The 26,230-nt window shown below is 41.2% G+C and overlaps 1 protein-coding gene and 1 pseudogene across 1 annotated transcript in view; both read right to left on the bottom strand.

Moving 5' to 3' along the window:
• KCNK10 (potassium two pore domain channel subfamily K member 10) overlaps positions 1 to 26,230 on the bottom strand; it is a 90,630-nt gene that overhangs the window by 23,655 nt on the left and 40,745 nt on the right. The window contains exons 3-4 of the mRNA XM_073610342.1: positions 18,016 to 18,176; positions 6,325 to 6,511 (exon numbers count right to left, since the gene is read on the bottom strand). Of these exons, the coding sequence (XP_073466443.1) occupies positions 6,325 to 6,511; positions 18,016 to 18,176 (348 nt within the window). The remainder of the gene's footprint in view (positions 1 to 6,324; positions 6,512 to 18,015; positions 18,177 to 26,230) is intronic.
• Positions 16,941 to 17,101, bottom strand: LOC141120737 (U2 spliceosomal RNA; annotated as a pseudogene).

Below are 26,230 nucleotides of genomic sequence, written 5' to 3'. Positions count from 1 at the left end.
CTATGAGCCCTGGGTGTAGGATGAGGAGCTCTCGGCATCATGAAAAATCCAATTAGGACGTGAAAAGGCAGAATAACAGAAACCTTTTAATGTCCCTCGTATTATTAAAGCGGCATCAATCGGCAGCCGTAGACCCTTTCAAGGATCAGATGTGATTCATGTATAATTCACGAGGCGATGAGGTCACAGGAGAAGCAGCACGAGAGGGGACGTAGGGGAAAGGGGCCCAAGGGGGGGGGACATTTACCAATACGAAGTAAAGATCAACTGCTTGTTAACCCTTTCCATCACCGATGAGTGAGCACAGAAATAGAAGACTTGCCCAAGTCATTCCATAATATCCAAGAAATGGATCAGTGGAGCTCAGAATTCCCATCAATAAAGCGTTCCGTATACAACACATACTAGTGATAGCAGTTTTATGCTGATGATACTGTATATAGATCTAAATAGCGCAGCAGGGAGGGGAAAGCTGAAAACAACATCATAAAAGCCCCCCGCCAAAACCACAGTATACCATCAGCATACAGTATTAATGGTGATTGCAGCTTCATGCTGATGGGGGTTTATATGAATCCATATAGTGCAACAGGGAGAAAAAAAAACAGAAAATAACATCATAAAGGTTCATCCAAAAACAACATGAAAGATCGGTGGAGTTTGGAATCTCCATCACCCGAGCGTTCCGTATACAGCATTAATGATGATAGAAGCTGTAACGAAACGTCCCACACTCCGCTTGAGTGCTTTCGTCATATACCAATTCCTCCCAGTCTGAATATAGATATCAGATATTCCAACCGCTAACAACCACAAAACAAGACAATACTTGTTTGGTTGCTAAACATGGACAGTTTATTAGAACAAGAATACAGTCTTATATACAGTTGAAGAGGAGGTTCCCCCCTCCTGTTCATATTACTCTAACAATACACCTGTAACCAGAAACCTAATTACCATGAGCTAGTTATCTAATCATTTACCAAGACTTGGTGACTCAAAGATATGACCTTTCAGGGTAGACTTGCCGTATCCTCACTCAACTTACAATACACTTTCCATCACCAATGAGTGAGCACAGAATTGGAAGACTTGGCCAAGTCATTCCGTAATATCCAAGAAATGGATCAGTGGAGCTCAGAATTCCCATCAATAAAGCGTTCCGTATACAACACTAATAGTGATAGCAGTTTTATGCTGATGATACCGTATATAGATCTAAATACCGCAGCAGGGAGGAGAAAGCTGAAAACAACATCATAAAAGCCCCCCGCCAAAACCACAGTATACCATCAGCATACAGTATTAATGGTGATTGCAGCTTCATGCTGATGGGGGTCTATATGAATCCATATAGTGCAACAGGGAGAAAAAAAAACAGAAAATAACATCATAAAGGTTCATCCAAAAACAACATGAAAGATCGGTGGAGTTTGGAATCCCCATCACCCGAGTGTTCCGTATGCAGCATTAATGACGATGATAGAAGCTGTAACGAAATGTCCCACACTCCGCTTGAGTGCTTTCGTCATATACCGCTTCCTCCCAGTCTGAATATAGATATCAGATATTCCAACCGATAACAACCACAAAACAAGACAATACTTGTTTGGTTGCTAAACATGGACTGTTTATTAAAACAAGAATACAGTCTTATATACAGTTGAAGAGGAGGTTCCCCCCTCCTGTTCATATTACTCTAACAATACACCTGTAACCAGAAACCTAATTAACATGAGCTAGTTATCTAATCATTTACCAAGACTTGGTGACTCAAAGATATGACCTTTCAGGGTGGACTTGCCGTCTCCTCACTCAACTTACAATACACTTTCCATCACCAATGAGTGAGCACAGAAATGGAAGACTTGGCCAAGTCATTCCATAATATCCAAATAATGGAACAGTGGAACTCAGAATTCCCATCAATAAAGCGTTCCGTATACAACACTAATAGTGATAGCAGTTTTATGCTGATGATACTGTATATAGATCTAAATAGCACAGCAGGGAGGGGAAAGCTGAAAAAAACATCATAAAAGCCCCCCGCCAAAACCACAGTATACCATCAGTATAGAGTATTAATGGTGATTGCAGCGCCATGCTGATGGGGGTCTATATGAATCCATATAGGGCAACAGGGAGAAAAAAAACTGAAAATAACATCATAAAGGTTCATCCAAAAACAACATGAAAGATCGGTGGAGTTTGGAATCCCCATCACCCGAGCGTTCCGTATACAGCATTAATGATGATAGAAGCTGTAATGAAACGTTCCACACTCCGCTTGAGTGCATTCGTCATATACCAATACCTCCCAGTCTGAATATAGATATCAGATATTCCAACCGCTAACAACCACAAAACAAGACAATACTTGTTTGGTTGCTAAACATGGACTGTTTATTAGAACAAGAATACAGTCTTATATACAGTTGAAGAGGAGGTTCCTCCCTCCTATTCATATTACTCTAACAATACACCTGTAACCAGAAACCTAATTAACATGAGCTAGTTATCTAATCATTTACCAAGACTTGGTGACTCAAAGATGTGACCTTTCAGGGTAGACTTGCCGTCTCCTCACTCAACTTACAATACACAGAAGTATAAACACATCCCCCAATAGCTTGCTAGGAGACCAAGGTGTGTTAATGAGCACAATAAACTATTGGGTGAAAGACCCGGGCTTTCCAGATCTCATTAATCGGCATTCCTTTTCACATACATCTGTCCACTGAGTCCCAAGCTGGCAGAGACCATCAGAGACCTCCTTAATAATGTCCTTTTGCATTACATAACAGAATATCTTCCTAAATGCTTGTAGCTCCCTCAAATGCCAGGGCCCATAGTCGTTAGGCAAGAGGCTAGCATTCAGTCCCCTCCAAAAGCCTCTGTCCCGGGTGAGTCTGTCACAGAAGCTTCATGCTGATGGGGGTCTATATGAATCCATATAGTGCAACAGGGAGAGAAAAACTGAAAATAACATGATAAAGGCACTGCCAAAAACAACATGAAAGGTCGGTGGAGTTTGGAATCCCCATCACCTGAGCATTCCGTATACAGCACTAATGGTGATAGCAGCTACATCCTGATGATGGTCTATATCAGGGGTCTCCAAACTATGGCCCTGGGGCTGAACTTTTCCTTCCACTGATACAAGACACTATTCCTCCTTCTGATACCAATGGGGCATTATTTCTACCATTGACACCAGCGATGGGGCACTATTAAACCCACTAACCCCAAGGATAGATGGGGCTCTATTCCTCAAACTGACAACAACAAAGGGGCACTATTAATCCCACTGACACCAATGATGGTGCACTATTCCTTCCTCTGACACCAATGATGGGGCACGATTCCTCCCACTGACATCAATGATGGGGCACTATTCCTCCCACTGACCCCAATGATGGAAAACTATTCCTTCCTCTGACACCAATGATGGAAAACTATTCCTCCCCCTGACACTAATGATGGGGCACTATTCCTTCCTCTGACACCAATGATTGGACACTACTTATCCCACTGGCACCAATGATGGGGCACTGTTCCTTAAACTGACACCAACAATGGGGCACTATTCCTCCCACTGACACCAATGATGGGGCACTACTAATCCCACTGACACCAGTGATGGGGCACTACTCAGCCCACTGACACCAGCAATAGGGTGCTATTTCACCCCCTAATACCAAAGATGCATTGTTTACTCCCACTGATACCAGGATACTTTTTACTCCCGATCAGAAAAAGGCAACTTACCTTTTAAAGGGATCTTCATGTGGGAATCTGTGTTCTTTGTTGAACATACTTATACTTGGTAATTATACTGCACTAAAGTATTGTGTAGCTAATGTAGTTTATACTATATTCATACGAATGGAACATGTATATATATATATCAACTTTATTTTCATGTTCTCCCCAGCAGACTGATCCTCTGAAGAAGACCCCAATTGTAGGGGTTGAAACGCGTCAGGTTTAATGTTCATGATTCAAAGTGTGATTATGAACAAATGTCTGCTTATGTATGTTCAGCTTACTTTTTAAATAATTCCCACTGAAGCTCACAGTTTTTAACTTTGATGGTCTATTATTACTCAATAAAAATTGTTATACTTTTTTCATACAACTGAGTCTATATCCATTATTGCGCTGCCTAAAAACCCCAATGTGGGGAAACCTTCCTTTTTCTGTTCCAGTCTTCAAGGGGTGAGCAGCAACTTTCTTCTCCCTAGTGTCCCCTCCATTCTTTTACTTTTTACTCCCGATGACCACAGTTTAGCCCTCCTGAAGTCTGGAGGATATTAAACTGGCCCTTTGTTTAGAAAGTTTGGAGACCCCTGATCTATATAGATGCATATAGTGCAACAGGGAGAGAAAAACTGAAAATAACATCATAAAGGCACTGCCAAAACCACACGGTGGATCGGCGGAGCTTGAAATTCACATCACTTGAGCGTTCTGTATACAGCACTATTGATAGTGATAGAAGCTTCATGCTGATTGGGGGTCTAGATGAAACCATATAGCACATCAGGGAGAGAAAAACCGAAAATAACATTGTAAAGCAAACCCACATGAAGGATCAGCGGAGCTTGAATTCCCATCGCCTGAGTGTTCCATATACAGTAACACTGATGGTCATAGCAGTTGCATGCTGACAATGGTCTATATAGATCTACATTCACCGGCCACTTTATTAGGTACACCTTGCTAGTACCGGGTTTGACCCCCTTTTGCCTACATTCTTCATGAAATAAATACAACAAGGTGTTGGAAACATTCCTCAGAAATTTTGGCTCCATAGTGACATGATAACATCACACAGTTTCTGCAGATTTGTTGGCTGCGCATCCATGATGCCAATCTCCCGTTTCACCACATCCCAGAGGTGCTCTATTGGATGAGATGTGGTGAGTGTGGAGGCCATTGGAGTACAGCGACCTCATTGTCCAGTGGTGAGATGATTGGAACTTTGTGACATGGTGCATTATCCTGCTGGAAGGAGCCATCAGAAGATGGGGACACTGTAGTCATAAAGGGATGGACATGGTCAGCAACAATACTCAGGTAGGCCGTGGGGTTTATATGATGCTCAATTGGTACTAAGGGGCCCAAAGCGTGCCAAGAAATTATTCCCCACACCATTACACCCCCACCACCAGCCTGAACCGGTGATACAAGGCAGGATGGATCCATGCGCCAAATTCTGACCCCACCATCTGAATGTCACAGCTGAAATCCAGACTCATCAGACCAGGCAACATTTTTCCAATCTTCTTTTGTCAAATTTTGGTGATCCTGTGCCAATTGTAGCCTCAGTTTCCTATTCTTAGCTGACAGGAGTTGCACCCGGTGTGGTCTTCTGCTGCTGTAGCCCATCTGCTTCAAGGTTCGATGTGTTGTGCATTCAGAGATGGTATTCTGCATATCTTGGATGTAACAAGTGGTTATTTGAGTTACTGTTGCCTTTCTATCATCTAAAACCAGTCTGCCCATTCTCCTCTGACCTCTGACATCAACAAGGCATTTTCCACCACACAACTGCCACTCACTGGATATTTTCTCTTTTTCGGACCATTCTCTGTAAAACCGAGAGATGGTTGTGCGTGAAAATCCCAGCAGATCAGCAGTTTTTGAAATACTCAGACCGGCCCGTCTGGCACCAACAACCATGCCACGATCAAAGTCACCTAAATCCCCTTTCTTTCCCCATCCTGATGCTCAGTTTGAACTTCAGCAAGTCGTCTTCACCACGTCTAGATGCCCATCACCTTGAGTTGCTGCCATGTGACTGGCTGATTAGCACTTTGTGTTACCGAGCAATTGAACAGGTGTACCTAATAAAGTGGCCGGTGAGAGTATATAACGCAGCAGGGAGAGAAAAACTGAAAACGACACCATAAAAGGGTCTGCCAAAACCACACACAAAAATATCTACAACAGAAGGCGAAAAAGGAAGCAACACACTTCAAGAAAATGGTAAGACACACACAAATAATATAGATGCAAATGAGAACCATTTAGGGGCATTGGATGATATTGGCAGCAGTTGCCAATTATTTCGACCCTCCTATTATTTATTTATTTATTTATTAAAGAGTTTTAAAGAGTAATTTAATTAGATAGATAGATAGAGAGAGAGATAGATAGATAGATAGATAGATAGATAGATAGATAGATAGATAGATAGATAGATAGATCTATATAGATAAAAATATATGATTAAATTACTCTTTTTTAGATCTAGCTATCTATAGATATATATATATATAAAGAACTAAAATAAACAGGATGGCAACAAGCTGCCCTCACCTGCCACATAGTCCCCAAAGCCGACCGTCGTGAGCGTCACCACCACGAAGTAGATGGACTCCAGCTCCGTCCAGCCCTCGATCTGCTTGAAGATGACTGCGGGGATGGTCACAAACACCAGACATCCGGCCACGATGAACAAGATGGTGGAGATGACCCGGATCTTGGTCTGACTCACCTGCTTCTTCTAGAGCAAAGAGAATAAAAAAAAAAAAAAAAAAAAGAACGAGTTAGCAAAAGTGTGACCTCATCATCAAAGTGGACCTGTCGTTATCTTTACAAATCTGCATGAATACATTTCCCAACATGTCACAATGTACAGCAACAAGATTGTTTTTCAGAAAAGCTCCACCTTTTATCATTAAAAAACTGAGCACTACTTTGAGTAGGCTGAGATGATATCATCAGTTTGCTGCAGGCAGGAGGAAGCATTTCCTCAGTCTCCTCTGCCCCCCCCCCCCAGTGATCAGACTGCAACATTGTAATTCTATAGCAAGTCATAAGGCTGCAGCAGGGGCTCCGGTCGTTTTCTGTAGTGGGTGGAGCCCGCTGGGACCCCTCCCACAGCTCTGCTCTCTGCACAGGTTGGGTACAGCACAGTGATGATGTCACTGCTACTTTTACAAGGTAATATTTGGGTTTGCAAAGGCATTCAGAGCACACAAGTGGATTTATATCCTTTGTGGCTATTGAGAAATATATTTAATGAAATTTTTATTTGTGCCCGGAGTTCAGCTTTAACTACTTCGCAACCACGCTACAACCAAATGACGGCTACAGCGCAGCCGCACTTTGCCGGGAGGCCGTTATGTGATGTCCCTCTAGTGCTCGCGCCCCCTGAGGTGTGCATCGGCAGTGATCTGCGATCGCTATGTACTTCAGACGCAGCTGATCACAGATCAGGGTAAAGAGCCAATCATGGCGTCTCTTTACCACGTAATCAGTTGTGTCCAATCACAGCTGATCACAAATGTAAACAGGATTTACCGCTTATCGGCAATCCTCTCCTCACGCTGACAGCACATGAGGAGAGGAGAGCCAAAAACTGGCAAGTCCACACAGGGAACATCTACACTGACAACCAGTGTCCTGATTATCAGTCCAACCTCAACAGTGCCCACCAGTGATGCCAATCAGTGCCCACCAGTGCTGCCAATCTGTGCCAATCAGTGCCCACCAGTGATGCCAATTAGTGCCCACCAGTGCTGCCAATCTGTGCCAATCAGTGCCCACCTGTGATGCCAAGCAGTGCCCACCAATGCTGCCAATCAGTGCCCACCAGTGATGCCAAGCAGTGCCCACCAATGCTGCCAATCAGTGCCCACCAGTGATGCCAATCAGTGCCCACCAGTGCTGCCAATCTGTGCCAATCAGTGCCCACCTGTGATGCCAATTTGTGCCAATCATTGCCCACCAGTGATGCCTATCAGTGCCGCCAATCAGTGCCCGTCAGTGCCACATATCAGTGCCCATCAGTGCCACATATCAGCACCCCCTATCAGTGCCAATCAGTGCAGTCTCATCAGCACACATCAGAGAAAAATTTCTTATTTTCAAAATTTTATAACAGAAACTACAAAAAACTTTTTTCTCCAAATTTTCGGTCTTTTTTCATTTGTTTAGCAAAAAAATAAAAACTTCAGTGGTGATTAAATACCTCCAAAAGAAAGCTCTATCTATCGCAAAAAAATGCTAAAAATGTAGTTTGGGTACAATGTTTCATGACCGCGCCATTGTCATTCAAAGTGTGACAGCGCTGAAAGCTGAAAATTGGCCTGGGCAGGAATGAAGTGAAACTGCAAGGGTTAAATTCTAGAGAACTTCTAATATAAAGGACCCACCCAACCGTGTTTTTTTTTTTTTTTTTTGCCCCCTTCCCCCGTTTTAACCTTCTGCTGTTTTATTGCATAATTTCCACCCACAATCTTTCAAGGATCTCTGTGAAAATATATAATTGTTTTTTCATTTGCAGGAAATATGCAAATGAGGTTATATACCAACGAAGAAAAAAAAAAGTGAATTATTATGAGATAATTGGTTGTGCTTTATGACATAATTTACCATTATTAATGGAAGGCCTTCAGGGAACACTTAGGAGACCCCGAGAGACAAAAACAAAATTGCCATCGCACAGTAAATAGCTTGAACCCGTTTAATCCCCAAAACGCAGCGTCAAAGCGGGAGATTGTGCCGAGCGTGCCGTCCTATCGGACACATCTAAGTGTGTCTAATCCTATTACTGTTACCATGGTGACCACACAAGGGCTTTCCTGCGCTTTTGTATTCAAGAGGCGTCAAGATGGCAGCCAAGCCGCTCGTGTTTGTACCAAGGGGGAATCCCAGCTGTATAGATTGTCAAATACCAACACTAAACCCAAAGATATACAATGTATTCATACAATGTACACAGATATATAATGTATTCATACAATGTACACAGATATATAATGTATTCATACAATGTACACAGATATATAATGTATTCATACAATGTACACAGATATATAATGTATCCATACAATGTACACAGATATATAATGTATTCATACAATGTACACAGATATATAATGTATCCATACAATGTACACAGATATATAATGTATTCATACAATGTACACAGATATATAATGTATTCATACAATGTACACAGATATATAATGTATCCATACAATGTACACAGATATATAATGTATCCATACAATGTACACAGATATACAATGTATCCATACAATGTACACAGATATATATATAATGTATCCATACAATGTACACAGATATACAATGTATCCATACAATGTACACATATATATATATAATGTATCCATACAATGTACAAAGATATACAATGTATCCATACAATGTACACAGATATACAATGTATCCATACAATGTACACAGATATACAATGTATCCATACAATGTACACAGATATACAATGTATCCATACAATGTACACAGATATATAATGTATCCATACAATGTACACAGATATACAATGTATCCATACAATGTACACAGATATACAATGTATCCATACAATGTACACAGATATATAATGTATCCATACAATGTACACAGATATACAATGTATCCATACAATGTACACATATATATATATAATGTATCCATACAATGTACACAGATATACAATGTATCCATACAATGCACACAGATATACAATGTATCCATACAATGTACAAAGATATACAATGTACACAGATATACAATGTACACAGATATACAATGTATCCATACAATGTACACAGATATACAATGTATCCATACAATGTACACAGATATATAATGTATTCATACAATGTACACAGATATACAATGTATCCATACAATGTACACAGATATACAATGTATCCATACAATGTACACAGATATACAATGTATCCATACAATGTACACATATATACAATGTATCCATACAATGTGCACAGATATACAATGTATCCATACAATGTACACAGATATACAATGTATCCATACAATGTACACATATATATATATATAATGTATCCATACAATGTACACAGATATACAATGTATCCATACAATGTACAAAGATATACAATGTATCCATACAATGTACACAGATATACAATGTATCCATACAATGTACACAGATATACAATGTATCCATACAATGTACACAGATATACAATGTATCCATACAATGTACACAGATATACAATGTATCCATACAATGTACACATATATATATATAATGTATCCATACAATGTACACAGATATACAATGTATCCATACAATGTACACAGATATACAATGTATCCATACAATGTACACATATATATATATAATGTATCCATACAATGTACACAGATATACAATGTATCCATACAATGCACACAGATATACAATGTATCCATACAATGTACAAAGATATACAATGTACACAGATATACAATGTACACAGATATACAATGTATCCATACAATGTACACAGATATACAATGTATCCATACAATGTACACAGATATACAATGTATCCATACAATGTGTACAGATACAGTCCCTTGAAAAAAGTATTCATACCCCTTGAAATTATCCACATTTTCTCATGTTACAACCAAAAAACGTAAATGTATTTTATTAGGATTTTATGTGATAGACCAGTGTTTATCAACTCCAGTCCTCAAGGCACCCCAACAGGTCATGTTTTCAGGCTCTCCATTATTTTGCACAGGTGATTTGATCAGTTTCACTGCCTTAGTGCCGGTTCACACTACCGCGACTTGGGATCCGACTTGTCAGACCTCAAGTCGCCCCAAGTCGCTTGACATCTGAAAGTCCATGTAAGTGAATGAGAGCCATCTATATGTACGCTACTGAAGTCGCTCCGACTTCAGAAAAGGTCCCTGTACTACTTCAAGGCGACTTGTAGGCGACTTGTACCCATTGATTTCAATGGAAGTCGCCTACAAGTCGGATCGTGGTCTATAGTGAAGCGACTTCACAGGAAGAGAAGATGTTTTTTTCACGCAAACCCCTCCCTCCCCCAGAGCGGATTGTAGTTTGATTGGCCACTGGAAAGTCGCCTGTCTTGGAGGCGACTTGAAGTCGCCTTGTAAGTCGCCCCAAGTCGCGCTGAAGTCGCGCTGAAGTCGCGCTGAAGTCGCCTTGCTAAGTCGCGCTGTAAGTCGTGTTGCCCCTGTGTGAACCAGCGCTGTGTAATTAGCATAGCCATTTCATCTGGCACATAATTGTGAAGTGGAAGGAAAATGATAAATGGTTTTCAACATTTTTTTTACAAATAAATATGTGAAAAGCGTGGCGTGCCAGGTAGCTTTAGGTGCACACTGTGCAGAGGACGCACTACACTAACTTGTAAATACTACAGCTGCCTGCGGTACTAATAGGATCAGAAAAACACCACCAATTTTCTTCAGGTAATTTGTATTCAGCCCCCTTTACTCTGATAACCCTAACTAAAATCTAGTGGAACCAATTTCCTTCAGAAGTCATCTAATTAGAAAATAGAGTCCCCTGTGTAAATGCAAAAGCATTTGACACAGTTCCCCATAAACATTTACTGTACAAAATAAGGTGTGTTGGCATGGACCATAGGGTGAGTACATGGATTGAAAACTGGCTACAAGGGCGAGTTCAGAGGGTGGTGATAAATGGGGAGTACTCGGAATGGTCAGAGGTGGGTAGTGGGGTCCCCAGGGTTCTGTGCTGGGACCAATCCTATTTAATTTGTTCATAAACGATCTGGAGGATGGGATAAACAGTTCAATCTCTGTATTTGCAGACCATACTAAGCTAAGCAGGGCAATAACTTCTCCGCAGGATGTGGAAACCTTACAAAAAGATCTGAACAAATGAATGGGGTGGGCGACTACATGGCAAATGAGGTTCAATGTAGAAAAATGTAAAATAATGCATTTGGGTGGCAAAAATATGAATGCAATCTATACACTGGGGGGAGAACCTCTGGGGGAATCTAGGATGGAAAAGGACCTGGGGGTCCTAGTAGATGATAGGCTCATGCAATGATGATGATGACATGCAATGCCAAGCTGCTGCTAACAAAGCAAACAGAATATTGGCATTAAAAAGGGGATCAACTCCAGAGATAAAACGATAATTCTCCCGCTCTACAAGACTCTGGTCCGGCCGCACCTGGAGTATGCTGTCCAGTTCTGGGCACCAGTCCTCAGGAAGGATGTACTGGAAATGGAGCGAGTATAAAGAAGGGCAACAAAGCTAATAAAGGGACTGGAGGATATTAGTTATGAGGAAAGGTTGCGAGCACTGAACTTATTCTCTCTGGAGAAGAGACGCTTGAGAAAGGGATATGATTTCAATTTACAAATACCGTACTGGTGACCCCACAATAGGGATAAAACTTTTTCGCAGAAGGGAGTTTAAAAAGACTCGTGGCCACTCATTAAAATTAGAAGAAAAAAGGTTTAACCTTAAATTACGTAGAGGGTTCTTTACTGTAAGAGCGTCAAGGATGTGGAATTCCCTTCCACAGGCAGTGGTCTCAGCGGGGGGCATCGATAGTAACTATTAGATAAGTGCCTGAATGACCGCAACATACAGGGATATATATGTAATACTGACACATAATCACACACATAGGTTGGACTTGATGGACTTGTGTCTTTTTTCAACCTCACCTACTATGTAACTATGCAACTTAATCTCAGTATAAATATAGCTGTTCTGTGAAGCCCTCAGAGGTTTGTTAGAGAACCTTAGTGAACAAACAGCACCATGAAAGCCAAGGAACACACCATACAGGTCAGGGATAAAGTTGTGGAGAAGTATAAAGCAGGGTTAGTTTATAAAAAAATATCCCAAGCTTTGAACATCTCACGGAGCTCTGTTCAATCCATCATCCGAAAATGGAAAGAGTATGGCACAACTGGTAACCTTCCAAGACATGGCCGTCCACCTAAACTGACAGGCCGGGCAAGGAGAGCATTCATCAGAGAAGCAGCCAAGAGGCCCATGGTAACTCTGGAGGAAATGCGCCCCACTAGCGGCCGAAATGCGCCGCAAGTCCGACGGTAAAACGGCGCTATTTTTACGGTGTGAAAGCCGTCTAAAAGCAAAATACTATGTGTGGCGGAAAACTAACACTGCACATCACCCTGAACACACCATCCCCACTGTGAAATGTGGTGGTGGCAGAATCATGTTTTTTAAGTTCCAAGATGCACACTCTAAATTTAACACAATAAAAAAGTGAACACACAAAAAGTGAAGCAAACAAAAAAGTGCACAGGTTGTAATATATGGTCTGCCTCTGATGGGGGAGGACCCTGGCCCTGATTCCCTGGGGCAGAAGACACCTGACAGTGTCTGGGGTACTCAAGGCCCACCTGGCCAAAACCAAGCAGACCCATTCTTCAGGGGACCTGCCAAAGCAAGGTCTACCCAAGAACTAGCTGGGGCTCCACAGAAGAGATGACGTAGGTACTAAACTTTGCCCAAGTGCTCCTGTCAAAAACACTTTTGGATACAATAGGAAAAGATATAAACACCTGTGAGATTTTATAGTCCATTTGGAGAGATTCCTCTTCACTTCCTCTTTCAAGATACAAGTGAGAGGAAATCTCTATGAAGAAAGGCAAATTCCTCTTGATTTCCCATCACTAGACATGTGCAATTCGCTTTGTTCCAAATTAGTTTTTTAATGAATTTCGACAAATTAGTTAATTCGGAAATATCTGAAATTAACGAAAACCAGTTTAATGAATTTTTCCGAAGATTTGCAAAATTCGAAAATTGGTAAATTTATCCGAAGTTATGAATTATCCGAAATAACGAAATGCCGCATCTAAATGAATGGAACGTAATCAATTAATAATAATAAATACCAATAATAATAATAAAAACTTTTTAATACCATTATTATTTATTATTAATTTGTTCCGTTCCATTTGTTTAGATTCGGCATTCGTTATTTCGGATAATTCGTAACTTTGCAAAAATTTGTATTCGTTACGTTCACTAATAGCCAAATTTACAAGGAAATTCCAATATCTATAATTTAATAGTTAGTTATTATTAGTTAGTTAGTTATTCTTTAAAATTTTTGGATTTTCTTTCTTATTTTCGGATTTCCGAATTTCCGAATTGGAATCATAACAAATGACCGAAAAATTAAAAGAAAAAACAAATGAAACGAAAACGAACACATTTTTTGGCAGTGCACATGTATACCCATCACTTTCTCTCAAAATGGCAATATCACTTTCTCTCCCAATAGAAAAAGGTGATGGGAAGTCCAAATGGTCAATGGTAATTAGAACAAAATAGAAAGGAGAGAACTCTCCAGTGGGGACACAGACAGCAATAAAAACCTGGGTTTGCAAGGGGTAAAAGCAAATTCCATACTCTATTATATTCATACTTTTATGTTATAAAGACCCAACATGTTTCGGGGTGCACATTTCCCTTCATCAGGGCTTGATACCGAAGAACAAAGTGTGTAAGAACTGGCTGCCTCGCGTTATTCATGTAGAATATTGCAGAATCAGTTTGATAACCAGTCACGTTTTTGTGGTTTGTTTCTCCTTCCTCAGGGCTGGATGAAATGTGTTAAAAGAGAAGTATGGGGTTGGGGTTTTTCCAGTTTAATACTTACTGTGATAGACTCACCCGGGACAGAGGCCTTTGGTGGGGACTGAATGCTAGCCTCTTGCCTACCAACTATGGGCCCTGGCATTTGAGGGAGCTGCAAGCATTTGGGAAGATATTCTGTTATGTAAAGGACATTATTAAAAAGGTCATGATGGTCTCTGCCAGCTTGGGACTCATAGCTGATGTTGATGTCATCAGCAAGCCACCTGTCTGGGGCCCCCTGCCACAATGTGTTTATTGTAAGTAGGTCTAGTGTGCCGCCTAAGGGTGTTTCACCCATTGTTGTTTGTGCTAATTAACTCTGCTATTGTCTGAAGGTGTTCTGTGTTTATTCTTATGATAATGTGTATTGTAGTTTGTGAGCTAGAAGATGGCAAGTCTGACCTGGAAGGTCAGACCTCTGAGTCATCCAGGGGGTTAATTACCATCATGTTTATACAGTAGTGTATGTCAGTTGTTGTAATTATATTCCTCTGTATTGTTAGGCTAATCTGATCAGAAGGGGGGAAATGTCCTTCTCAAGTGTATAACAGCCTGTGTACTTGTTCAAATAAACATTTCTTATTCTGGTTTACTCCAAAACTGGTACTGCCTAGTTCTTGGGGTAACTTAGCCAGATCCACTGGTCTCGTGTTCCAGAGCTTAGGAAGCGATATACTAATGGAAGCACTCAAGCGGAGTGTGGGACGTTCCGTTACACTTACCTAGGTGGATGCAGCATCGGTCCGATGCTGCATCTGTCCCCCTACAGTGAGAACCGAGAGATCGAACACCGCTCCGTTCTGACAACGCAAACTTTAAAGATTGGAAGATGATCAGAAGATGGCTACAAAAATGGGAGGATGAGTAGTGTAGATGGTGAAAGGGCGATAGGGTAGACAGGGGGAACAAGTACACTTGTCCTTTATAAATTAAGATGAATAATAATAATGGTAATAATGATAATAAATTAATAATACACTTTGAATGTTCATAGAGAAAGAGATTCAGGAATTCTTCATTGCACTGAACGTTTCACATAAGCCTCATTAAATATACATAACGCTTCTGCTCATTAAGATAACCGGCTCAGCTGGAATTCACGGCCCCAATAAGACACTCAGGGGCCGATTCTGCCTAATGAGAGGCCACCAGGAGAATGGCAGTATAAAGTCACATCCACAACAAGAATGCCACAAACTTAAAGAAGAATTCCAGGTATGGATATTTTATATATAGTCACAGTAGTCCAGTTGGACCAAGGTAGGCATGTACAGTATATTCCATGTGGTATCCCTCTAGAAGCTGGAAATCACTGTAGTAGACACCATTACTCCAGTGATCTCCACTAGCTTCCAGGTTCCGTGCTGAGAGGCTGTCCTGCTCCATTGTAAACACAAGAGGTCAGCTGCTAGGCACAGGCATCGTTCAGAGAATGCTGAATGGTGCCTGTGGTCAACAGCTGACCTCCTGTGTTCACAATCAGTAGGACAGCCTCTCAGCACGGAACCTGGAAGCTAGTGGAGATCACTAGATGCAAAGCATTCTCTGATTGGACAAGGTGGAGATCACCGCCCCACTTCTCCACCTTCAATCGAAGGAGTCTTTGCAATCATTGAGAAAGTGTTTTCTGAATGGTTCCCATGCCCAGCAGCCAACCTCCTACGTCAACAATGCAGCAGGGCAGCCGCTCAGCATGGGACCTGGAAGCTACTGGAGATTACTGGATGCAAAGCATTCTCTGCTTGGACAAGATGGAGATTATGGCCTCACTGCAAACAAACACCATTAAGTGTACAAAAAACGTGCATGAGTATACACACTAGAAAGTGCACTTAGGGGTGTGCTTTGTCCACCCCCCTGAAGGGGTAAGACCTCTTCCTGAACCCCCAGGGCGGAAGGCTCCTGACAGGACATAGGGTTCGACATTGTCCGCCTAGCCAGAAGACCTGTCAGACCCCTCTCCTTGTAATCAGCCAAAGCCGACCTCCGAGTACTAGATTGAGGGGCTCTCCTGAAGACAGGCCCCCTGGACAGGGAAGGAAGGAATATGAGGGCCACACATCCTCCCCCTAGGTGTCAGGGCAAGCCCTGGGACTCACAGCCTCCATCCTAGTGAGAGAAAAAAACACACAAAAGTGAGGATAAAATAAATTAAAATAAATGGCCGTGCAATAGAGCACTGGCTAGGCCCTGAGGCCTGGTAATAAAAATTGCCCTGGACTTTAGCCAAAAGGCCCAGCTCTAAAAGACGCCGTGCAGAAAAAAAGTATTTGGTGCTGTGACCATGTGCCTTTTCACACCGTAGGGTCCCACACCCAAGTGTTACTAAGAGAACTCCTAGGGTGACCACTCCCAGGGAGCACAGACACCACAGACTCTTTGCCTTCCCAGCCCATGGCCAGACAAGGTAGTTCCATTCAAACCAGGAGGAACTGGGCCCATCCACTTTTCCCAGGGGAATTACTCCCATGCCTCAACTGCCCGTGGGCTCCCTGGTTTCTGTTCCAGCCGGTACTAACCTTCAGAACCCCCATCATATCAGCAGGGATACTACAGAGGCAACCATACCAGCTCCCGGTTAAGCTAGAATGAGGGCATAACACCCCTACTGGACACTGATAAGAACAGATACTACACTTGATCTTAGCCAAAAGGCAGAGACGCGATTAGAGGATGCTTTGAAGTCACAAAGTGTTCCCTGAATGACGCCCGTGCCAAGTGGCCGACCTTCTGCATTCAGCATGGGGCCAGGAAGCTAGTGGAGATCACCATAGTAGCGATGTAGTAGCAGGGTCTAACACAGTAATTTCCAGCTTCTAGGGGGATCCTACAGGTATGGTATACGCAGAGTTATTTTGTTCCAAGCAGGTCCAATGTAATTATGTGAAAATATTCATACCTAGAATTCTTATTTAATCTGTACTTCAATTGTCCAGGTAGTGCAGCTATTGGATTAACACGGCTACAAATACGCTGTAATAAATACAAATATGCAGCATTGATACAGATGTGGACATTTGGTTGACCCAAACATTGTATTTCAATTATAGGTGGAGTCTGGTGGTCTAAGTCAGTAGTCCTCAAGTTCTCAAGTATCCCCAACAGGACATGTTTGCAGGTTTTCCTTTATCTTGCACAGGTGCTTTAAATCAGACTCAATGGCTTGGTAAGTCATTACAGCTATTTTATCTAAGAGAAATTCCCAAAACGTGGCCTGATGGGGGTACTTGGGAATAGGGTTGAGAACCATTGGTCTAAGCCACCTCTTGGCTTCTTACATCCGCATAACATGTTCTCAGCAGTATTAGTGGAGTATAGAATAGCTCCCCCCTATGTTACGGAGGAGAGGGAACACAGTTATTGAGTGTTGTCACTCCAGGACAGAATCCCCAGGCTAAAATAAAGGGAAAAAAGCCTGAAATAAGAAAACTAATACAGCCACCACATCCAAGGACTGGGAGGCTGCAACATCTTTTTGGGTTTAGATATGTTTTAAATGCAGAAAGTCCCACAGTTCCCTAGTGGTGTCTATAAACAGATGTGTCACCTTCCTAATGTCATCATTGAATGTCGATTCTTACCCTGAAAACCTTCTCGACTCTTGCAATGCTCTTCCCAAAGATGGTACCAAGCTGATCCCCGATTCCAGCCAATAGGAAGCCAAAGAGTGGGATTCCAAATATCGCATAGAGGATACAAAATATCTTTCCTCCTTCTGTGCTCGGCGCAATGTTCCCATAACCTGTCATGAAGGACAGAATGAAATAAGAACATTCAGTATAAAAAAATACAGTTTATATAAAATCATTTAAAAAAAAAATAGGAGTATCAGCTGTTCCATATTGTCCAATTTTATTTATTTATTGCCTAACTCAAGTCAGAGGCTGCAGGGAAAGGGAGTGGGGAATCTCAAAAGTGAGAAGTGAGACATCAGGGGTCAATTTAGACCCTTGATATTTCACCAAAGCCCCCCAACAGGGCTTTTGTAATATATATATATATATATATATATATATATATATTGTAAAAAAAATAATTAAAAAAAATTAAAATATTTATAAAAAATAATAAAAATGAAAAAACTACTGACACCGTCCACGGCCCGACTGACACCAACCTCTGCCCTACTGACACTGTCCACTCAGCAATCATTATCAAAAAAGTTGCACCAGTTTCTGCAGTTTTTATCATTGCCTCGGGAAGTGGGGGTGGGTGGTTGAGGCACTAGCAAAAAATATATATATATATGTGCATGCGTAACAAGTGTTCATTTAATAAAAATGTTTTAAAGCATTTTAAATTTTTTTTTACATTTCCTTTTGAAAGTATATGTATATATATATATATATATATATATATATATATATATACACTCACACACACACACATATATATATATATATATATATATATATATATATATATATATATATATATATATATATATATATATATATATATATATATATATATATAGTATATATTAGTAGTAGTTTATTTTGAACATGTAAAAAAATATAACCATAAAGAGAAAATAGCAAGGTAATCATACAGTAATAATCAGACACACAAAAAAAAACATAAAACTGTAAACAATACAAAATAGTTTGGTTTAAATATACATGAAAAGGAGTGAAAAGAAGTACCAGCTTGTTTATTCCCACCCCTTCTCCATAATTAATAAGAATAAATTATCTAGCTTCCCATCAATATAAAGTTATACAATAATTAACGATTCTAATATAATATACTAATTACTATTAATCTTGCTATTCATCATACATACATATATACAGACACACTTACATACATAGATGCATATTATTTAAAAAAATAATAAAAATGAAAAAACGACTGACACCGTCCACGGCTCAGCTGAACACCAACCTCTGCCCTACTGACACTGTCCACTCAGTAATCATTATCAAAAAAGTGGCACCAGTTTCTGCAGTTTTTATCATTGCCTTGGGAAGTGGGGGTGGGTGGTTGAGGCAATAGCAAAAAAAAAGAAACAAAAACCAATTGTGCATGCGTAATAAGTGTTTATCTAATTAAAAATGTTTTAATACACTTTAAAATGTTTGTTTATATTTACTTATAAAAGTGCATATGTGTATATATATAGATATAGATATATATAGATATCTATATATATCTATATCTATATATAGATCTATATCTATAGATCTATATAGATATATAGATCTATAGATATAGATCTATATATCTATATCTATATAGTATAGTAATATATATATATATATATATATTTATATAATTTATTTCTTGTTACACAATGTAGCAATTGTCTCCAGGCTAGTTTGTTCCCGGTCAGTTGGTCTTGGTGTCTGCCCTAAGATCTGGTTTCCAATCTCACACAAAGAACCAACATGCTTACAATTTCCTCTTCAGGCTCTCTGGATGGGCCCCTGGGGGCCTCATGGATTAAACATGAAGAGTAAAATGATTTCATGCATTTTTAAGGGTCACAAGCATTGCAGGCTGCTTGCGGCTTTCCACCGTCTTCACGATTTTCATAAAATGAAATAAATAGAATGTTAGCGGGATAATGAACCCGGAGAGACGTTTGCAGCATTGCACTTTTCAACTCCCACCCACCAAGAATCTGTCACATAACAAGATCTCAGTGCTGGAGATCAGATCCAAATGTTGTAGAAATCTCTTTACTCTTTCTCTGCATTCAAGGTGCTCTTGCTGAGTAATCAGAAAACCTGCGCCTTTTAATGACAGATTGGGACGCCGATGGTGAGATATATAGAAATGTATCTATAATATGCTTTTCATATGACTCGATTTTACACACCTGCCATATTTTCATTATGTCATTTCATATACTGATTTGCAGTTCCTCTGCCTTAGCTTTCTTAAGCCTGGTACACACTATTAGTCTTCTTTCATTCAACCCAGCGAGCTCGGGAGGAGCCGATGTACTAACTATGAGATGTTAGTGCAGCAATATCCCCCCGCTGAGCTATTGTGTTTGGACAGAGGGACGCCCCCCTGCCAGAACACACCAGTCAGCGCTCTCAGCCATTGGATGAGAGCTTTGATAGGATGCCAGTCAGCTTTTTCAGTCATGCCCATTCGACAGAAGAAGCCGGCTGAACGGCTACCGTACACATGGGCCAAATGTCGATCCATTGTCGCCACCTCTGCTTGTGTTGCAGCTAAAGGAATTCTCATCACACTACGTCCCCGCTTGATGTGTTTTACCCCTCCCACTGGGCGTCTTTAGGAGCTCTTCTGAAGACGCCCAGTGAGAGGGGCGAAACGCGGTGCCCAATGGGAGGTACGAAACGCATCAAGCAGGGACGAAGTGTGATGAGAATTCAGGTAGCTGGAGCACACGCAGAGGCTGGGATCTGATCCAACATTACATGTTTGTTTAACCTTCACGATCATAAGTGTTATTGCTTTTATCATTTTAACCCCTTGGTGCCTGCTGTACACAAATATGCAGCCTCTCGGCACCTGGTCCTTAGCGCAGAGGGGGGCGCATATTTGCGTGAATTGCTGCCAATACACCTGTGCCGAGAGTGTGCGCGCTGCGGGGCTCCCGGCACAGCTACCGTCGCCTAACCAAAAGCTTACGGTGACCTGTCTCCAGGACAGGAAGAGAAGGGAAATCTCCCCAGTGGGATACAGACGCCTAAAAAAAAAAAAATAAATAAAAAAAAATTCTTGAGGTAGTAATGGATTGCCCAATGTGTACTGTAAAACGTTCTTGTATTGGGGTAGACTGGCAGCTGTATTTGTCAAAAGGACTTCCTTGGGTTGGTCTTTAGGAAAACACAAATTTAGGATAAGAAATAGAAGCACCACTTCACTTATAAAAGTCCAGAATAATACTTTATACAGGATCATCCTTCTTTGGGACTATAAACACCACATGCAGTCCAGTGCGTTTTTTTTTCCTGCATCAAAAACGCATGGAAGGAAGGTTATATGGTTTCCAATGGCATAGTTCAAAACAGTACAGTCAGTTTCGGTACGTTCCAGATAAGTAGTACATGCTGCATGTTTCCTGCACTGGATTGTACTGGTACGCAGTAGAACGCATCAAAAACACACCGGAATGCACTGGAACGCATCAAAAATGCCTCAAAAATGCACCAGTACATTGGAAAAAGACAGGAAAAAAGAAGAAAAAGGCAAGTGGAATGCATCTGGAAACTCATCAAAAACGCTCCGGAAAGTGCTAAAAACGCGTGAAAAACACGCATGCAGAAACGTATCCAGAACGGATCTGGAGTGCGTTTTTTTTGGTGTGAGCCAGCCCTAAAGCTCATCAAAAACGCATGGGAATGCACCTAAACGCACCAAAAACACACTGGAACACACATGTCCTTATTTAAAGTGGTTATAAACCCAGGAAAAAAAAAAAAAAAAACTGCAAGACAAAGGCATAAGGACTTTTGCTGATTAATTCAATACCTTATTAAACCCCTTGCCGACCGGCTCACGTCGATATACGTCGGCAGAAGGGCACGTACAGGCATATTAACTTACCTGTACGTTGCCCTTTAAGACGCGGCATTGTGGGAGCGTGTGCACCGCCGGCGACGCGTGCGCCTGCACGCTGCGAGCTCCGTGAGTGTGATCACGGGTCCCGCGGACTCGAAGTCCGGGGGGATACCCGCGATCGCCTTACAGAGAGAAAGAACGGAGAGGAAGTAACAGGACACTGATCACCGCTCTCTGTAATCGGGAGCGGTGATCAGTGTCGTGTCACACATAGCCCATCCCCCCACAGTTAGAATCACTCCCTAGGACGCACTTAACCCCTACAGCGCCACCTAGTGGTTAACCCCCTTCCCTGCCAGTCACATTTACACAGTAATCAGTGCATTTTTAATCGCACGGATCGCTGTATAAATGTGAATGGTCCCAAAATAGGGCCAAAAGTCTGTCCGACATAATGTCGCAGTCACGATAAAAATCGCTGATCGCCACCATTACTAGTAAAAAAAAATAAATAAACAAAATAATAAGAATGCCATAAAACTATCCCCTATTTTGTAGACGCTATAACTTTTGCGCAAACCAATCAATAAACGCTTATTGCAATTTTTTTTACCAAAAATATGTAGAAGAATACATATCGGACTAAACTGAGGAAAAAAAATGTTTTTTTTATATATTTATTATAGCAAAAAGTAAAAAATATTGCGTTTTTTTCAAAATTGACGCTCTTTTTTTGTTTATAGCGCAAAAAATAAAAAACGCAGAGGTGATCAAATACCACCAAAAGAAAGCTCTATTTGTGGGGAAAAAAAGGGCGTCGATTTTGTTTGGGAGCCACATCGCACGACCGCGCAATTGTCAGTTAAAGCGACGCTTTGGTCTTTGGGCAGCCAAATATTCTGAGGCTGAAGTGGTTAAGGACTGAGTGTGACTCACGGAGCACTAGCACTTATATATATTATATATATATTTTTTTTTTATACAGTATGTCACGTTGTATGTATTTATGCTTTATATAGCATTCTATAGGTTTTATACATTTGCATTAGTATTTGTTTTATCTTTATTAGCGCTGCACATTGTGTCATATATATATATAGTATGCATAGCATACTAGCTCATTATGAAATACTGACCTTAGATCGAAGCCCCCGCAGCGGTCTCGGCACACCACGGCCGCAAGCGACATTTCTCCCGGAGTTATTTCCGGGTATCGCGGGCTCCGGCGCTGTGATTGGCCGGAGCCGCGATGACGTCATGCGCGCGGGAGCTGCCAGTAACTGCACACCAGCTGAAGAAACGGCATGGGCGAGCCGTTTCTTCAGTGCGCATGCGCCGATGACGTCGTCACATGCCGATACAGTGAATATCTCCTAAACGGTGCAAGTTTAGGAGATATTCACGGTACATACAGGTAGGCCTTAATATAGGCCTTATTATAGGCTTACCTTTAGGTACAAGTGGTGTGTGAGGGTTTACAACCACTTTAAGGTGAAGAAAAAAAGGAGGGAGGAAAAAAAAAAACAAACACTGTAACGCATCAAAAACGCACCAAAAACGCATAAAAAAATACTCAAAAACGTGCATGCAGAAAAGCATCCGGAATGCATCTGGACTGAGCTTCTATGAACTGGTCCTTAACATACTCAATTGCTTGTCTAAAAAAGTATTAAAACACTATTATAAAATCACAAAAATAAGGATCAATATTAAATTGTTATAATTTGCTCAGAAAAATATAAAAGCATAAAAATGAGGGGAGGGGGTAAAAAAAAAAAAAAAAAAAAAAACGATTGGATACATATTGGCTCGAGAAATTTGCATTAGAAAACCATCACTATATATTGCGGTTTTTCTATATAAAATTCCATGAATCGCCAATAATGACCTCGTGTGATTCTTAATATTATAGACATGGGTTATACTGAAAATAACCTTCTATTGAACAGATTCAATTGATTAACATTTCTAATTTGCAAGCAATTGTTTTTTAATGTAAAGTTATTGCTTATTTTATTCCCTCTCCTCCTTTTGCTTATTATTTTTTCTTCTCTCCCTTCCCTCCCTTTATTCCTTTTGTGTTCCTTTCGGGTTTTTTATGGTAATTTTATCTTAAAGTGATTGTAAAGGTTAGTTTATTTTTTTTTTTAAAAACAAACATATCATACTCACCTCCACTGTGCAGCTCGCTTTGCACAGAGTGGCCCCGATCCTCCTCTTCTGGAGTCCCTCGGCGACTCTCGCGGCTCCTCCCTACATCAGATAACCCCCTTGGAGAAGCGCTCTCCCGAACGGGGGGTTACCTTGTGGGCGCGCTCCCGAGTCCAGCATTCGTCGTCCATAGCTGCTGAATGTATGACTCGGCCCCGCCCCCCCCCGCGCCCGCGTCATTGGATTTGTTGACAGCAGCGGGAGCCAATGGCTGCACTGCTATCAATCTATCCAATCGAGAGCCGAGAACCCCGGGCAGAGAGACAGCGCGTCCCCGCCGGGTCAAGTTCCAGGGCTCAGGTAAGTAAAAACGAGGGGGGGGGGGGCGGTCACTGCCGGGTGTTTTTTCACCTTAATGCAATAAGTTGAAAAAAAACGAGGGTTTACAACCCCTTTAATCCTTATTTGTAATATTTTAATGGTATAATCATTTTCATTAATCATATTCATTGGTTGTATATGTTTATAGTCCTAAAGAAACTGTGACTTTCATAAACCCCCAAATTCATTGGACTTTTCTTGGCGATCTTAGATCCCTTTCACACCAGGGCGGTTTTCAGGCATTTTAGCACTAGAATTAGTGCCTGTAAAGTGCCTGAAAACCGCCTCCTATGCCACCCGAATGTAAGAACCCAAGTGCTTTCACACCGATGCGGTGCGCTTGCGGGACGTTAGGAAAAGTCCTGAAAGCAGCATCTTTGTGGTGGTTTGGGAGCGCTGTATACAGCCTTCCCAAAATGCCCTGCCCCATTGAATTGAATAGGCAGCGCTTCCAAAGCGCCTGAAAAGCGCTTTGGAAGCGCCACAACAAGGCACTTTTAACCTCTTCTTCGGCTGCTGGCAGGGGTAAAAAAAGCACCCCGCTAGCGTCCGAAAAACACCGCTTTTCGCACTGAGCTGCTTTACTGCTGACGCGGCCGCGGCTCAGTGTGAAAAGGGGTCTTAAAGTGTTACTAAACCCACAACAGTAAAATCAGTCTGTATAGGCAGTAAAGCATGCTTGTTATACTCACTGCGGAACCTGAGGGGTTAATCCTCTGCATTGTGTAAAAAGCCTGTCTTCTCGGATCCTCCCCTTCTTCTACTGTCCCCAATCCATCTACTGATAGAACAGAGCCTTGGGGGCACTTTACACATGCTCAGTTTGGTGTGTATTGCTAGAGAGTTTTTTTTTTTTGGGGGGGGGGTGCATGTGGGCCAATCAGCACTATCCATACAGAGGGTCAGGGGTCCTGCAGCCTCATAGGACAATCAGAAGAGAATGAAAACTCCTCCTACAAGCTTTAACCAGACACTGATAGAAGTCACAAGACTGCTATGTACTGCTGATGAGAAAAGGTATTTAGCAGTTTATATTTACTAAAATAATTTGCATTTCCATGTTCTGTGTACTGCGGGGGATCAGATATAGTGAATGCAGGGTCCTGGGTTTAGTAATACTTTAAATAAAATCATACAAGGCTTTTACACGTGGAGTGGTGCTTCTACGGTATTTCTCATCATATAGCTGAACAAATCTGACAGAGGTTTTAACTGTTCCCTAAAAAAATTGATTGGATACACTTGACTTAAGAACGTTATGTAGATCAAATACTGTCATTATATCTTTCAGTTTCTCTATATAAAATTCCATAAATCAACAATATTAAACTAGCGTAATTCCTTTATTTGTTCGGAGCCGTTCTGAAATACTGGGAATGACTCAGTAATACTCGGAAACACTCGGAAATACTCAGTTCCCGAGTGTTTCCGAGCCTTTCCGAATTCAGCCGAGCTGTCCTCGAGTATTTCCGAGGCTCTCCGGCGCCCCCCCACCTCTGGCCACATGCGGTATTGCATGTAATAGAAGTCAATGCGGAACTAATTATCTTCCTTTCCATTGACTTCTATGGGGAAACTCGCTTTGACATGCGAGTGCTTTGGATTACAAGCATTCTCCTGGAATGGATTATGCTCGTAATCCAAGGTTCCACTGTATATGGATGATATTGGAAATAACCATCTATTGAACAAGCTAAACTGATTAGAATTTTGTATAATTTGTAGAATTTCATAAGCAACTGTTATTAATGTAAAGTCATTACATATTATGCCCCCTCC

This window comes from Aquarana catesbeiana, linkage group LG13 (assembly GCF_042186555.1).
Source record: "Aquarana catesbeiana isolate 2022-GZ linkage group LG13, ASM4218655v1, whole genome shotgun sequence".
Lineage (NCBI taxonomy): Eukaryota > Metazoa > Chordata > Amphibia > Anura > Ranidae > Aquarana > Aquarana catesbeiana.
Note: the sequence above shows the minus strand (reverse complement) of the source record. Positions and strands in the feature narration are given on the sequence as shown.